This window comes from Nuphar pumila, chromosome 8 (assembly GCF_984573655.1).
Source record: "Nuphar pumila chromosome 8, dmNupPumi1.hap1.1, whole genome shotgun sequence".
Classification (NCBI taxonomy): domain Eukaryota; kingdom Viridiplantae; phylum Streptophyta; class Magnoliopsida; order Nymphaeales; family Nymphaeaceae; genus Nuphar; species Nuphar pumila.
The window spans coordinates 12,124,116-12,140,219 of record NC_143256.1 but is presented as its reverse complement, the minus strand read 5'-3'; the positions used below and the strand labels follow the sequence as shown (position 1 = coordinate 12,140,219).

General features: G+C 38.9%; 1 protein-coding gene across 2 annotated transcripts; it reads left to right on the top strand.

Moving 5' to 3' along the window:
* Positions 1-3,019: 3,019 nt before the first annotated feature.
* On the top strand, positions 3,020-4,905 carry LOC149829618 (RAF-like serine/threonine-protein kinase 20). 2 transcript variants are annotated; one of them, XM_090016046.1, is made up of 3 exons: positions 3,020-3,286; positions 3,404-3,833; positions 4,674-4,905. In XM_090016046.1, the coding sequence occupies exons 1-3, from the start codon at positions 3,115-3,117 to the stop codon at positions 4,678-4,680; spliced, it is 609 nt and encodes a 202-aa protein (XP_089872172.1). In that variant the 5' UTR covers positions 3,020-3,114; the 3' UTR covers positions 4,681-4,905. The 2 variants fall into 2 exon arrangements, with proteins under 2 accessions (XP_089872172.1, XP_089872171.1); XM_090016045.1 differs by lacking the exon at positions 4,674-4,905 and having other exon boundaries at positions 3,028-3,286; positions 3,404-4,195.
* Positions 4,906-16,104: the final 11,199 nt, after the last annotated feature.

Below are 16,104 nucleotides of genomic sequence, written 5' to 3'. Positions count from 1 at the left end.
GGTGATCCTTGTTAGGGATAAGGAGATAGAGGTGGATATACTTCGGCCCTCCCCCAATTTCCTAATATCTGGAAATATACTGAAAATGAAAAGACACGAAAGGAGTGTGACGGATATGCTCGCCCATTTGCCTCTAAGGGACGGTCCCATCATATCCTGAGCCTAGTAGGTGCCACGTGATTGTGTGGGCCCTACAATCCTACTCATGTTTTTGTCCCTTTTATTCTCATGATAACAATCTGGAAAATTCGATGGTTTATTCAAAGGGAGATAATACTGCCCTTTTTTCTCGTCCTGTTAAAGGTGCGAGTGAGTGGACCCACGTCGGACCCACTCTAGACCCACCCGTTGGTTCATGACTGAGATTCCATAGTATGGTTACTTTCACGTTTCATTGTAACCACACCAATTTGAGACTCTCTCTCTCTCTCCACACCAAATTGACTCTCTCTCTCTACATAGTATGGTTACTTTCATGTTTCATTTTAACCACACCAATTGGAGACTCTCTCTCTCTCCACACCAAATTGACTCTCTCTCTCTCTCTCTCTACATAGTATGGTTACTTTCATGTTTCATTTTAACCACACCAATTTGAGACTCTCTCTCTCTCTCCACACCAAATTGACTCTCTCTCTCTCTACATAGTATGGTTACTTTCATGTTTCATTTTAACCACACCAATTTGAGACTCTCTCTCTCTCTCCACACCAAATTGACTCTCTCTCTCTCTCTACATAGTATGGTTACTTTCATGTTTCATTTTAACCGCACCAATTTGACAGGCTCTCTCTCTCTAGGGGTATATCACATGAGGACACGTGAGAAGGTAGAATGCATGTTTTACACCACTTGTATTTTTAAGTTTCTCATGTATTTTGTTAATGAATAATTGCATGTCAATGTTTTTACACCACTCGTGTTTGTAAGTTAGCTTCCCATCTCAAAACAATTAGGGTCGGTGATATGAACCAACAAAGAAAATCATTCTGGGTCTTTCACATGAATCCTTTTCCTCTATTCATTTCTATCGAATGTCATGTCCTCGGTGAGGTTCAAAGCATTCATATCCTTTCCTATCACCTTCATCCATGTCTTTTCATGTGTTTTGTTATATTATTAAATAAATGTCAATTTATTTAAAATTTTAAATTACATTTTATACATTAGATATCGAAAACTTGCTGGTCTCCGTGTCCAACTTTTTATGAAATCCATGTATCACGATCATACTCATACCCGTGTCCCTGTGATAAGAGCCAGTGTCGTCAGTATTGGTATCAGCCTCGAATTGTTTAGCCAACTATTCAAGTGAATCGTTTCTGAATTGTCTAAAAAATAATTAAAAAAATATTTCAGTACCAATCAAAACGTATTAAAATAATATTAAAAAATAATTTTAATTATTTTTTATATTCATTACAACATAACCAATTCAGGTTAGTATCGTTACCGATACTAGCCGAAACTGACAACATTGATAAGGGCACATGCTTTGCTGCCCGGTCCAATCATTGGTAAAGAAAACGTTGGTGAGTTTGGTCCCGGTCCTAGTGGAGAACCTCACACCATCGGGTTTCGAAACAAACCCTGGCAGTGGCAGAGAGATATATCATCTGCAGCGTTCATTTTATGCTGTAGCGTAAATTTTTCTCATTGAATGCTCCGAGTCCGTGATATCTTTTCTTTCATTCTATTCATGTCACAGGGATACTCCAATTCATTTTCCGAGTCGTGTCCTCTTTACTATTTTTTTTTATTTTTGGATAATCTAAGGGAAAAGCTCCTTAACTGGGTTCAGTTGGTAAAACCCTTGAGGTCCCGTTACTTACCGAAGAGTACACACAGCTTCGACCTTGAGGCAAGAGCCGCATCCCGTAGGCTTTGAACTTGCGACCTCCCGTCAACTTGGTGACCTTCATAAGTCGTCTCTACCATATGACCGGAGCACAGTGTCAGGTACACAAAATATTCCTCTTTATGGCAAGACATTCTCCGGCAGACACCCGGATCAATGGAGCACTGTATTTTTCTGGAAACCAACGCGTGGGCCCCGCCCAAAATCCCCTAAATTCACTGTCAGCCTGGTTAAAAATGGCGCAATCAACGATACGTATTTGCCTAAAATAGCTTCAAAACCGACACGTGTCCATTCTTCTATCCATCCTCTCCTTATTGCTCAAAATGACGATGACGTCCCTCTTCTCTGAAATTGCCTAACAGCGGTTTGGGGGCCCACATGGCGGTCATTTTTTAAAATGAAAGCTCAGGGACAACATAGTCATTCCATAAAGCTCAAAGAAAAAGAGAGAGGGAAAATGGGACCCACAACCCGTATGCGCGTTATGGAATTCTATGATCACTGCATGTGTCCAAGAATCCAAAAACCGCCCTAATCGGGCACGTCCACCTTCCAAGCCCCCCACACTGTTGAAACTTAAAAACTAAAAAGATTTTTTAATTCATAAAATTAGAGTGAAAAAGTATATATATATATATAAAGTGATTAAATGGCCGACCCCAATTGTTTTGAGATGAAGGCGTAGTTGTTGTTGTTGTTATATATATAAAGTGATTAAAATCCAATTAAAGTCTTTATGGGCTATTTTATTTTGATATTGCTAAATCGGGCTCGAACCGCCGATGGTTTCAATAGGAAGCCTGAATCACCACCATGGGTCTCACCGTGTCGCCAGAAGTGTCGTTATGAGGATGCTGAGATGAAGGCACAAGATCAAACCCTGCTGGCGCATTAGTGTGTCCGTAGCTTTTACAAGTGAGTTTTTTCTTACTTGGACGAGGGTTTCTTATCATTAAAAAAAAATAGGAGGGTTTAATTTTATTTTTAGTTAAAATAAAAAATAATGAAATTCGAAATTAATTTTTAGGGAGAAAAAAAAAATCAAAGGCCGTGGCTGGTCCAGCTTCGGTTTGAGTCCAAAGGGCACTCTTGCCCAGCCTGACGTCACATAAGCAGCTAGAACTCTATAAAGAGACCCTTCGGGAGCTACGAATACGCTTGAGAGAGCGAGCCAAGAAGCCTCTGCCTTCTCTCTCTCTCTCCTTGTTTCCTTTCATCATCTCCTCTCTCAGCTCTATTCGGCTTGACCTCAGATGGCCAGAAGTCCATCCAGCTCCGTCGATGTCGCCGGAAACTGTAACATCACGGTAAAGTTTCTGTGTAGCTACGGCGGCAAGATTCTTCCCCGTTATCCCGACGGGAAGCTCCGTTACGTCGGCGGCGAGACGAGGGTCATCTCCGTCGATCGATCCGTCTGCTTTGCTGGTTCGTTTTATCTCTGTGTTCCTTCATTTTTTTTTCGTTCCCCCTTTCTTCTGGTGAACGTTTTGTTGGGGATCGTCTGGGGCTCATGTGTGTGGTGATGGTGGTATTATGTTACAGAACTCGCGGTGAAGCTAGGAGAGTTGTGCGGGGAGTCGGGTTATGTGTGCGTGAGGTGCCAATTGCCGACGGAGGATCTCGACGCCCTCGTCTCCGTTACCTCCGACGAGGACCTCCTGAATCTGATCGAGGAGTACGATCGGTTCAATCGGGGGAGGCCGGCCCCCTTGAAGATCAGGGCCTTCCTCTCCCCGCGAAGGAACAACGCCAAGAAACTCCCTTCTCCTCCTCCCTCTCTGAAGCTGGCGGAAGTCGTCGGGAAACCCCCGAAATCCGCCGGAAAAATATTAGCTCCAGCAGCAGCGACCGACCGTTGCATCCACCAGATCCTCCCCCAAGCGAGGTTTCACGGGCACCACCATCGTCACCTGATCGTCCCTGTCGATGGATGCGTCGTTTCTGCGCTCAAGACGATCGTGCCCCCCTTACGGTACTATCACATCCAGGGAAACCCTAGTTCAAATCTACACATGGTTCATAACGACAATTACTGGCAATAGAACTACTATACTTTCTGCATAAAAATACCTTAATACTATACATATCCGAAGGAAATGGGAAGACCTTTCGGTAGACCTACAAGAAAAAAGGAAAAAAGGGCGGAAAAAAAGAGAAGGATTGAACATAGACCATTGATCTATTCCTTTTTTTGTTTTTTTTGTTTTTGTTTTTTTTGTGTACTCGCTGCCTCCATGGAGATGAAGGAAATTCTTAAAAAAGGATCGCAGCCGTTGGTTTTTTGGTGTGTGCTGCATCTCTTTCGTTAATGTAAAGCCTATTCTGTTTGCCGAAGCTGCTCTTCTCTGCGTTGCTTCCGAATGAGGCCGATTTCCCATTTGGTTGTTTGAGATGGTATTCAAATCCCTCTTTCAGAATAGCATCTGCAACGTTCCCCTTCACGATTTGCATCCGTATTTCCTTCCATTTGTAGTTTGCTCTCCTTTGCCCCCCGAATTCAACCTGTTCGAATACTACCTCTTTTTTTTCTCTCTCTTGTATGAACATCCACAGCGTTCATATTCTATTCCTTCGTTTATTCCTTTTGTGAGCTACTCGTCTTTCGATTCTACACGTATCCTATGCGTGTTACCCATTGTTAGTGTTCATTTATTTGTTTTGTTTTCCTATCTGTTTGATTTTGATTTCCCAAACTAAGAATTGCTGCTATGTTATATGTTTTTTGTTTTTTTTCTATTGTTTCTATCTGTTTGATTTTGATTTCTCAATCTAAGAGTTGCTGATATGTTCTCTGTGTTTTCTTTGATTTCAGGGTCTGAGGATGAGCAGAGGAATGGATGGTTATTCACCTTTACCAATTTTTTCTTGTGAAATATCGGATTTGATTCCTTTTTTTATCTCTTATTTTGACTTTTTTTTTGTTTTCTTTTTCTGGAACATAAGCCTAATGCTCTGAATGTGCGCGTGGGACCTAGATTTTAATCAATTATTGACCACTTGTACAGAAGATTTTGGAGATATATAATATTGGACAAGCAAAGAAACAGAAGGTTTGAGTTGATTTGGCAAGCCCGGGCTCCATCTTCAAAGAGGAAAAATCAAAATGATTCACACACAAAAAGGAAAAACATTCATGAATTCTTTTTATAAAGTGAAACCAGAGGGCAACCGGCGAGGTGACAAAGTATAAACCTTGGTAAAGAGAAATTACAAAGGAAAATAATAGTAAAGGGATATTGTCATTTACCAACTTGTCTGATATTCCAAGAGAGTTTTTGGAAAGATGTATTTTTTCGTCGGAACAAAGGCTGGCTGGTAACAAATTTTGCATCTGAATTTGTGTCTGAATCCAACTATAATCCAAATCTGAAAATATGTAAAAATATCAGATTTTAAGCAAGTGAGATCAAGATTCCATTTTAGCTGATTTCCATCCTACTCTGAAATTTTAATCCTATTATGCTAGATTTAATTAGTTTGGACTCAGTAATGCCCAGATCTGACCCGTTTGCATCCTTAACTTACGAGCCCCACACACATCCAATCACATGAATAATCTTAAAAGATCTAAGGGAATAATACACCTTTTTTTTGGATAATCTAAGGGAAAAACCCCATCACCGATGACCAATCGCACATTGGCTGGCCTCAGGTTGGTAAATCCCTTGAGCTTTACCTTTCTATTCAGGGAAAATGGCAGCGGCTGGCAGTGATAGCCAACCCCCGGCAGGAGATGACATATTCCCAAGGAAAAAGTTGGCATTTGGATTTTCCTGCATCACCGGAGCATAGTGACAAATATCGTGAGATTTATGAAAATCTCTCCATAATATCGCGAGAAATTGCCTGAAAGTTTAAAACGGTAATTTCTTGCGAGATTTATGAAAAAACATAAATACCATGATTTAAACGTGATATTTACGTTTTAAACGGCTATTTATCATGAAAAAAACGTGTATTTTTATTTTTAAATATTTTTTATTAATATATTTTTATAAAAAAATATATTTTTATATTTTTAATATATTTTTATTGCCAAGATTTTGCCAAAAAAAACATGATATTTAAGAAAAAATTTCAATTTCTCGTGAGTTTCTTGAAAAACAAGATTTTGCCGAAAAAAATGTTTGTCACTATGCACCCGAGGTTCAAGATGCTTGTTTGGCGGGTCCTTAGTGTAAACGAGATTTGCCGGACCATAAACTTTGAAATCGTGTTTAACAAATCTGTGTCACAGGGACACATATTTTCAGTACTGTGTCTAAGAAACATGGCGTCCCACACCACATGACACACTGTGAGTAGGGGTGTAACTGGGTTGGCTATACCCGACCCAACATCTCTGACCCGACCTGATTTTAGTAGACTCATGGGTTTGCATCGGATCCAAAATATAGACCCATAATGAAAATGGGTTGTGTCTTGGGTATAGTAAGTAAAGACCCCAGCTCATTTGAACCTGACCCAAATGGTTCTCCCATATTATAAAACCAAACCGACCTGATTAGGTACCCAAACCGGAACATATTATGTACTCAAAGCCATTTTATAATTAGTAGTGTGAGGAAATAGCTAGAATAATTTGTGAATATTATGATATATAATCAGCTAAATATTTAAAAATATTGATAAACTTAGAATTAATATGCATTTTTTAGTAATTATTAAAACTTTAATTCATTTTTTTGTAGATACTTATTGTTGCCCTTCAGTTGTGAAAATAGTGAGGTTGAAGTGAAGCCCAGTTCTAAAGAATAATATATCATTAATTTTTTTTTATTTCAACTTGAAATGATTGGTTGGTGTGTAAATATTGCTTTTATATTTAAATTTTGGTGTTAACCCATATGGGTCTACTGTTTTCAGCCATACCTAGACCTGAACCTGACTTGATCAAAACGGGTCAATTAAAGAGTCGACCGGTTGACACCCGACCCGGTACATTCCTGAACCCATTAACCATATGGTCCACAATTTTCAGCCTTAACGAAACCCGAATTAGATTGTGTTGGGTTTGGGTCTTACTTAGACCTGTTTAGAATCAGGTCTGGTAAGTCCCAAACTGAACCTGACCCAGTTAGATCCATAACCGTGAGCATTCTGATACCTTTAAATTCTGAAACAGTTTTTATATTAGTTATTGGAAGCTTCTTCCTACATGGGGAAGCTCGCTTCATAAACAGAAAACTACTCATTCCCTTGAAAGGAAGAAAGCTTTAGGAAACTAGTTTATGAAATATGGGACACTCTATTTCCTTTGGTGAGAAGCCCCTATATATCCTCATCTCACAAATTGATTCCCTTTCACTTCATAAACGTTTGGGTATCACTTTTTTGTCACTTCACATTCTCTTCTCCCTCACTTCCTACGGTTTTTCTATTAAAAACTTATAATTTTCTTATAACAAGCTTGCATTTTGATTTGATATGTATATGCATTTGTGTTTACACCCACACTTCATGTTGCTTTCTATTAGGGATGGCAGTGGGGCGGGGGACAAGGTCTCCACCCCCGCCCCGCCACAAGATTAGAACCTCCATCCCCGGCGGGGATGGATTTTAACCTCCACCCCCCCCCCCCCCGCCTTCATCCCCATTTCATGTCCTCCATCCCCGGTTCAAACGGGGACAGGACGGGACGGGGCGGGGTGGGGAAAAGGGTACGTCCATCCCCGCCTCCATCCCCGAATGAGGATGGATTTTAACCATCGTCCCCGCCTCCATCCCCGTTTCATACCCTTCATCCTCGGTCCAAACGGGGCGAGGTGGGGCGGGGCCCCGCTTTCCCCCGGTCCACTGCCATCCCTACTTTCTATGTGTTTCCTTTTCATTTTCCTTTGCTTGCATAATTGCTTTACAAATGTATCCCTTCATACTATTTTAACATTAGCTTTTTTGCTTCCCCTTAACACATCACTTTTTCTTATTCATTTGATTTCTTGGTAACTATGGTTTTTATTATGCTATTATTGAAAAACATATATGTTAGATCTTAAAAAATATGTTTTAATAGTTATTAAATGTTTAACAAATATGTATCCTCATGTCTTACTTTCATAAAAATCTCTTATCCATGTCTTGAATCCGGTTTGTATGTAAGTTTGAGTACTTATCCATGTCACATAATATTGTAAAATGTTTGTAGTCATGAAGCAAAATGATAAGAGAAGCGATGCGTGAAGTGGAAGCGGCGTAGCAATTGTGAAAAAGCAGTGTGAAGTGGAAAGTGGGATACAATTAGGAAGCGAATGTGATGGTGTATGTAAAGTGAAAAAAAAGCAATATGGAAAGCGATATAAAGCCAAAAAGTATAATAAGCAAATAAAAATGATATAAAAAACTACTAGAAAATGATAAAATGAGTAGAAAGCAGTAAAGGGTCAAGGTGCAAGTCTATTTTAGTAAAAAGTAATATTTTTAATAATAAAAAAAGCGTATGAGGAAGAAGGGAAACGATTAAGAAGCGACGAAGAATCTATTCTTGAAGAACTTTCCATTTTTCAGAAGCGGGTTTCCCTCGCCTCCCCATGCTTTGGGGAAGTGAGGAGTTTCCCACTTCCTCAAAAGCACACTTCCCCATCTAACCAGATGTTTCTGGTAACTATGTTCAAAACTAGTGAGACTCAATGTGGGCCCATGTTTTGGTTTAACTCCATTCACTTGTACAACTTGAGTTATGTTTCAACTGCATATATGTATAAAAAATATAAAGAAATATTAAAGAAAAAAAGTGTCTTTCCTACGACCGCTTGTGTGGCATGAGCAGTTAGTGCACGTCACTTTGTGTTGGGATTTTATAAGTTCGAATCCATGGTATGGTTGTATAACTTGTAGGGGTATGCGTAACAGCAGCTTTTTCTGTAAAAAAATAATTATTTTTTTATGCACGTAATAAAACAAAAGTATTTTTTAAATACATATTATAATAATTTCAATACATGAAAAGATAATATAATATACATAAGAAAGATAACTATAATAATGATGCTATATATATACTGTATTTTTTATTCTAAAAATAAAATATAAAATAACCTAATTCCATAGCGTCAACCAAGTTGACTGGGCGAGCCACGAGTTGGATGTTTGACCAGGTTATGCAAATTTCAACCATGGGTTGAGCACAAAAAGGTGTCTTAGAAGACAAGTAAATCGTTTTTTTAATCCATTTCTTAAATCGATGATCCTGTTTGGAGTGTTAGAACAGGTTTATAAAATTATTAGGCGAAACTGCACACAAGGGCTTGCACTACAAGAAAATAGGTGATTAGCGACGGAATAATTTCATCGCTAGTTAGTGACGGATTAACGAGAGAAACACATCCGTCGCTATAATCAATGAAATTTACGAAAATAGCGACATAATATATCCCCTCGCATTGTGAGGTAATATTTTGTCGTAATGGACGCACCATTTAGCGATGTCTTTTGCGACGGAAAATATTCCATCGCGATTTAGTGACGGAATTGGAGACGAAATATATTCCATCGCCATTTTCGTGTTTTGATTTACGACGGCTTAGCAACAGAATTAATCCATCGCTAAATATCGCATAACCCCTAATCCCAGCCCTCTTTTTCTTTTCTTCTTTCGCTGCTCCCGCTAGCGCCCGCCGCCCTCTCCCTCCCGCCGCCCTCTCCCTCCCGCCGCTCTATCCGTTCCGTCGGCCTCTCTCCGGCCCCCACCATCCACCGTCGCCGGCTGCCGATCCCCGTCAGCCTTCCGCCGCCGCCGCCAGGTAAATTTTAAAACTCTGGCAGGGGGTCGACCCCTCTGCGTTTTTCGGCAGGGGGCCGACCCCCTGCGGTTTCCGGCAGGGGGTCGACCCCCTGCCGGAACGGCAAGGGGTCGACCCCCTGCCAGAAACGCAGGAGGTCAACCCCCTACGTTCCGGCAGGGGGTCGAGCCCCTGCTATTCCGGCAGGGGGTCGACCCCCTACGTTCTGACAGGGGGTCGAGCCCCTGTTGTTCCGGCAGGAGTCGACCCCCTGCATTCCGGCAGGGGGTCGACTCCATGCGTTTCAGTAGGTCATTGGGTGCTGGGCTTCTCAAGGCCTATGCAAGATATTTTTATTTGCCTCAGTTTTTTTTTTCGGCAGGTGGTGACTTAATTTTAAAACAGTGTTTTTTGCAGATTTCTCAACGGAACCCGCTTGTGCTCAGCCACCCGTGGTAAGTAAATGACAAAAATAATGCAAATCGGGTAAATACCCGTGGTGAGTAAGTGATGTAAGCGCATCATATGTTATTTAATTTATTAGATGTAACACTTTATTGTTCACACACTCACTTAGTTGTTGATATCTATGGCTGCTTTGTTGGAGTTCGAAGATCATGCTAAGCATGATTTTAATGTATGAGAATAGAAGTGTTCTTATTTTTGAAGTACGGATTCCATGCTAGGCATGGTAGTAGTTAGTGGAATATTGAAGTGTGTTTGCTGCAGGTACATGTTTGACATTTGTTTGATATGAATGATTTCGATGTAATGCAATGTTTTATGTAATTGTATACATGCTTGCATGTAGTTACTTTCAATTTGATTATGGCTTCCATGTGAAATTGTATAATGAAAACATGCTTCAAATGAATGTATCGTGTCATTAATAGTTTGTACATTAAAATATTATTTGAATGTGAATGATTTGAATTATTTGAATGTATTGTAATACTTGATACAAATAATTTGAATGCATTGCAATACTTTATGTGAATGATTTGAATTATTTTTATGTATTGTAATACTTGATGTGAATGAATGAGTTGTATTGCAATACTTGATGTGAATGATTTGAATTATTTAAATGTATTGTAATACTTGATACGGATGATTTGAATGCATTGCAATACTTGATGTGAATGATTTGAATTATTTTTATGTATTGTAATACTTGATGCGAATGAATAAGTTGTATTGCAATACTTGATATGAATGATTTGAATTATTTGAATGTATTGTAATACTTAATACGAATGATTTGAATGCATTGCAATACTTGATGTGAATGATTTGAATTATTTTTATGTATTGTAATACTTAATGCGAATGAATGGGTTGTATTGCAATACTTGATGTAAATGATTTGAATTATTTGAATGTATTGTAATACTTGATATGAATGATTTGAATGCATTGCAATACTTGATGTGAATGATTTGAATTATTTTTATGTATTGTAATACTTGATGCGAATGATTTGAATGCATTGCAATACTTGATGTGAATGACTTGAATGCATTGTAATACTTGATGTGAATGCCTTGAATGTATTGTAATACTTGATGCGAATGAATGAGTTGTATTGTACTTGATGTGAATGATTTGAATTATTTGAATTTATTGTAATACTTGTTGCGAATCATTTGAATGTATTGCAATACTTGATGCGAATGATTTGAATGTATTGTAATACTTGATGCGAATTATTTGTATGTATTGTATGACATTTGTTATTTGTTAGAATATGGTTCGTGGAGGTTACAGTGGTCGTTCATCTAGTAGTAGCCACGCCCAACCTTCATCTTCATAGGCTCCTATGATAGATATATCATTTAACTAATTGGATGCTTGATTAGTTGAAATGCGCATTCTGAGAATTTCTAACGTATTTTTTTACAGATGATGTTTCGCCTGTACACGACCCACCTACACGAGTTGATCACACAAGTCAGGAGCCAACACAGAATGCAGGGTCTTCTCAGTCTGGCACGAGAAGACTCATTCGAATAGTGTATATCAATAATCGATCGTAAGTATTTCGTTTTCAATTATTACATATCTTATAAATATTTTACATTAATATTTACTGTGTATCAATTCATATACAACACGAGGTTTGAGCCACAAGAAGTAGTACGTGAGATTAGGAATTCACTTCTTTAACATCTACCAGAACTAGTCGCTCAATGAAAAGAGCATCCAAAAGAGGTGATAGATAGATTGTGGTCCTCATTCACGGTATACAGTTGTTTCTCATAGTTAATATATTTCATATTTAATTTTTTTTAGTCATGCCTACTAACTTTCTAAAAATATTTGTAGGCTTCGAATCGCTTCACAACTACGGTGGAGGAAAATGATGCAAGGAATGTGTGACAGAAGGTGGCTGCCAATCGATTTGCAGACATGCTGCATAATATGAAGACTGCAACAAAAAAAGCATCTGGCAGAATAGATGATCCACTACAGTGGAAGGGTCATGGCCCTATTACTATTAAGAGAGATTATTGGGATGGAATGCGCGACAAGTGGGCGGAGGATGCATTTTGAAATCGCTCTGCGAAGGCTGCACAAAATCGAACGAAAATGCTCGAAGCCCCTTTACACACAGGTGAATCTAAGACATTTGGAAGCCACCTGAAGAAAATGGTAACTCATCAATATATAATATTAATTTTATAAGTATTGTTGCAAACTTGTTAACTAAATCTTTTATCATTTAACTTCGCAGGAAGCAGAAAAAGGAGGCATTGTACCATATAAGGATGTGTTTGTTGAAACACATAAACGGAAGACCACGGGAAACTTTGTATCAGAGAAGGCGAGAACGACAACGATATGTATTTATTTTATTAATAATCATTGCAATATGCAAGTTATTATAAAGTTATCATTAATTATTAATACATACTTTAAACATTATTTTGTAGGAGGCATATGAGCAACAAATGGTAGAGCAATATGGCGATGACGCTACTCAACATCCATCATTTGATCCTATAGCATGGGTGACTGCAGCAGGTGAACCCAAAAAGGGTCGTGTGTTTGGGTTTGGGAGTAATATGAACACTTCACCTGTTATTGCTTCTTCCAGTTACGGCTCACAGACTTCTTCCGTCGACATAAGCTCCAAGCAGCATCCTATTTTTTTTGGTGATGATGTACGCCAGATCGTTAAGGACACAATGCATGACTACTTCCATGAAACCGTTGCCGACATTCTCCGAGCTGAGTTCAACAGTTTTTTGCTGAACATGGGAACTTCGATTGCAGGTCCCTCTCAGGTATGAAAGTTTCATGCAATATATTGCATGTCGTTAGATTTCATGTAACTTTGATTGCCTTAACATATTCAGTTTTTCTGACTGCCTTAGAACACATATGAACATGCTATAATCACATATTCAGTTTTTTGACTGTCGTAGAACACATATGAGCATGCTAGAATCACATATACAACTTTTTGCCTGCCTTAGAGCACATATGAGCATGGTAGAATCACATATAGAGTTTTTCTGACTGCCTTAGAACACATATGAGCATGCTATAATCACATATTCAGTTTTTTGACTGCTTTAGAACACATATGAGCATGATCGAATCACATATATAGCTTTTTGTCTGCCTTAGAGCACATATGAGCATAGTAGAATCACATATGGAGTTTTTTGCCTGCCTTAGAGCACATATGAGCATGCTATAATCACATATAAAGGTTTTTGCCTGCCTTAGAGCACATATGAGCATGATAGAATCACATATAAAGTTTTTTTGACTGCCTTAGAACACATATGAGCTTGCTATAATCACATATTCAGTTTTTTTACTGCCTTAAAACACATATGAGCATGCTAGAATTACATATAGAGTTTTTTTACTGCCTTAGAACACATCATTCATGATAGAATCACATATAAAGTTTTTTGCTTTGCCTTAGAGCACATATGAGCATGATAGAATCACATATAGAGTTTTTCTGACTGCCTTAGAACACATATGAGCACGCTATAATCACATATTTAGTTTTTTGACTGCCTTAGAATACATATGAGCATGATCGAATCACATATATAACTTTTTTGCCTACCTTAGAGTACATATGAGCATGGTAGAATCACATATAGAGTTTTTCTGGCTGCCTTAGAACACATATGAACATGATATAATCACATATAGAGTTTTTTTTACTGCCTTAGAAAACATATCATTCATGATAGAATCACATATAGAGTTTTTTGCCTGCCTTAGAACACATATGAGTATGATAGAATCACATATAGAGTTTTTTTACTACCTTAGAACACATATGAGCACATGATAGAATCACATATAGTGTATAATTTATTTCAATACATTTTATTTATCAATACTGACCGTTCTTTTCTTGTGTAGGTTGCTAGCGATAATCAGCGTAGCGGAGGTAAAGGGACAGATCAAGGCAATGAACAAGAAGATGCACAAAATCTTGGCGATGATTAGATTAATGTGTTGAATTTGTTCTATTTTTTTTTGTTTTGAAAATGTAATTGTTGAATTGTAAATAATTAAACTTGCTAATTTTAAAGTGGAACGATTAATTGTTTTAGTTTCATTTTATATGAAATTTTATGTGTACTTTGTTTTTTATTTACAGGAAATATAAATTGTAGCGTTCTCGATATTTAATTTTCAAATAAATTTTTTTATTTTTTTTCTTGTTTGCGACGGATATATCCATCGCTATACATATAATTTAGCGACGGTTGTAAATCCGTCGCTAAGCCGAGGTCATCGTTTAGTATCGGCGGATTCGCAACAGAATCCATCGTTCGTTATTTCATCGCAATTAGCGACAGAACTGGCGATGAATTTATTCCGTCGCCAGTTAGCGTCAAAAAATTCGCGACGTAAGCTATTCGTCGCTAAGCCTGTTAGCGATGGATTAGCGACAGAATGAGGTAGTCGCTAATCCACTGCTTTGTTGTAGTGTTGGTGAGGAACAGTTTGACTTCCTACTGGCGACAGTGGCATAGCTAGGATTCATGGGGGGGAGGGGGGGGAGGCAAACAGGGGTGTAGCAAAAAAAAAAAAGAAGCTTTGTGTGATAGTCGGGGGTTCGGGCATCACAAGAAAAATGTCAATTAGCGACGGATATTAACGACAGTTTTTTTTCATTGCAACTTTGCGACGGATGTAGCGATGGAAACTTATCCGTCGCTAAGATTTGTAATATTGAAGGATGTAGCGACAGAAAACCTTCCGTCGCTACATCCGTCGCTACATAGTGATAGCTCATTTTTATCGCAACACACGCGACGATTAGCGATGGATTGGGCGACGGATGGTTTTTTGTCGCTACTTAGCGACGATGTTAGCGACGAAAATATTCCGTCGCTAAGGGGTCATATAAATTTACGATGGAGTTGCGACAGAAACTTGTAAATGATTGTATGCAAGCACGAAGTATTACATAAAAATTCATGATTTTATGTAAGCTATTTCATGCGTGCATGAAGTAAGACATATGAGCCATTATACTTGAATTTCAGAAAAGTGCATGTTGTACAAATATTTTATTCACATGGATAAAGAGTCATTTGAGTGTGAGTCGATTCTTACCAAACACAAGTCAATCTTTGTTAAACAAAGTGATTGCTCAAGTCAAGAGTGGACAAGTTGACATCTGTAGGTCAAGGGTTGACTACTACACATCAGAGGTTGACACATGAAGATGAGGTGTCAACACTCGTAGAGGATGAGTCGACACCTGCAGGTCAAGGGTCGACACCTACAAATCAGGTGTCAACACTTGCATAACATGAGTCGACACCTACAAGTCAAGGGTTGACACCTACAGTTCAGATGTCAACACCTGCAGGTTAGGGGTCGACACTTGCAGATCAGATATCAACACTCGTAGAGCATGTGTCGACACCTGTTGAGCTAACAAAGGCTAATGGTCAACCTTCCAAAGTGTAGGGACTATAGGGGTTGACCCTTCCAAGCAAAACACAACGAGGAACAAGGGGTCAACTCCTGTAGATAGGGGTCGACCCTAACTACAAACAGAAAATTGACTCATGGCGTGAACGGATCCTAGAGCAAGGCAAATTTAGTATTTTTGCAAAAATTATACATTTAAAATATGGTTTGTGAAATCATATGAAATTTACAAGTATTTGGTGTAAAAATCTACCTTCTATGAGTGAAATTTGGAGAAATGATCCGGTGTGTGTGGTTGTGTCGATGTTTGTGTGAAGGACTTGGGCTTGTGCACTAACTCTATTTTGTGCACTAAGGTGACTGCAAGGAGGCAGAAAGGGTAATGGCAACCACCTAGATATGGAGGTTGGTGGAAATGGCAGCCACTAGAGGTGGCATAAGTATAGTGGCAAGGGGAAATAACAAGGGCGGGAGTGCGAAGCAGGTAATATGTTCCCCCCCGAACAGGGCCGGTACTGAGATCTCATGTTCGAGGGTTCCAAAGAGCGCCACGTATAAGATGCAGACCGACATGTATCCCCATGTTTGTCCGCATCATAT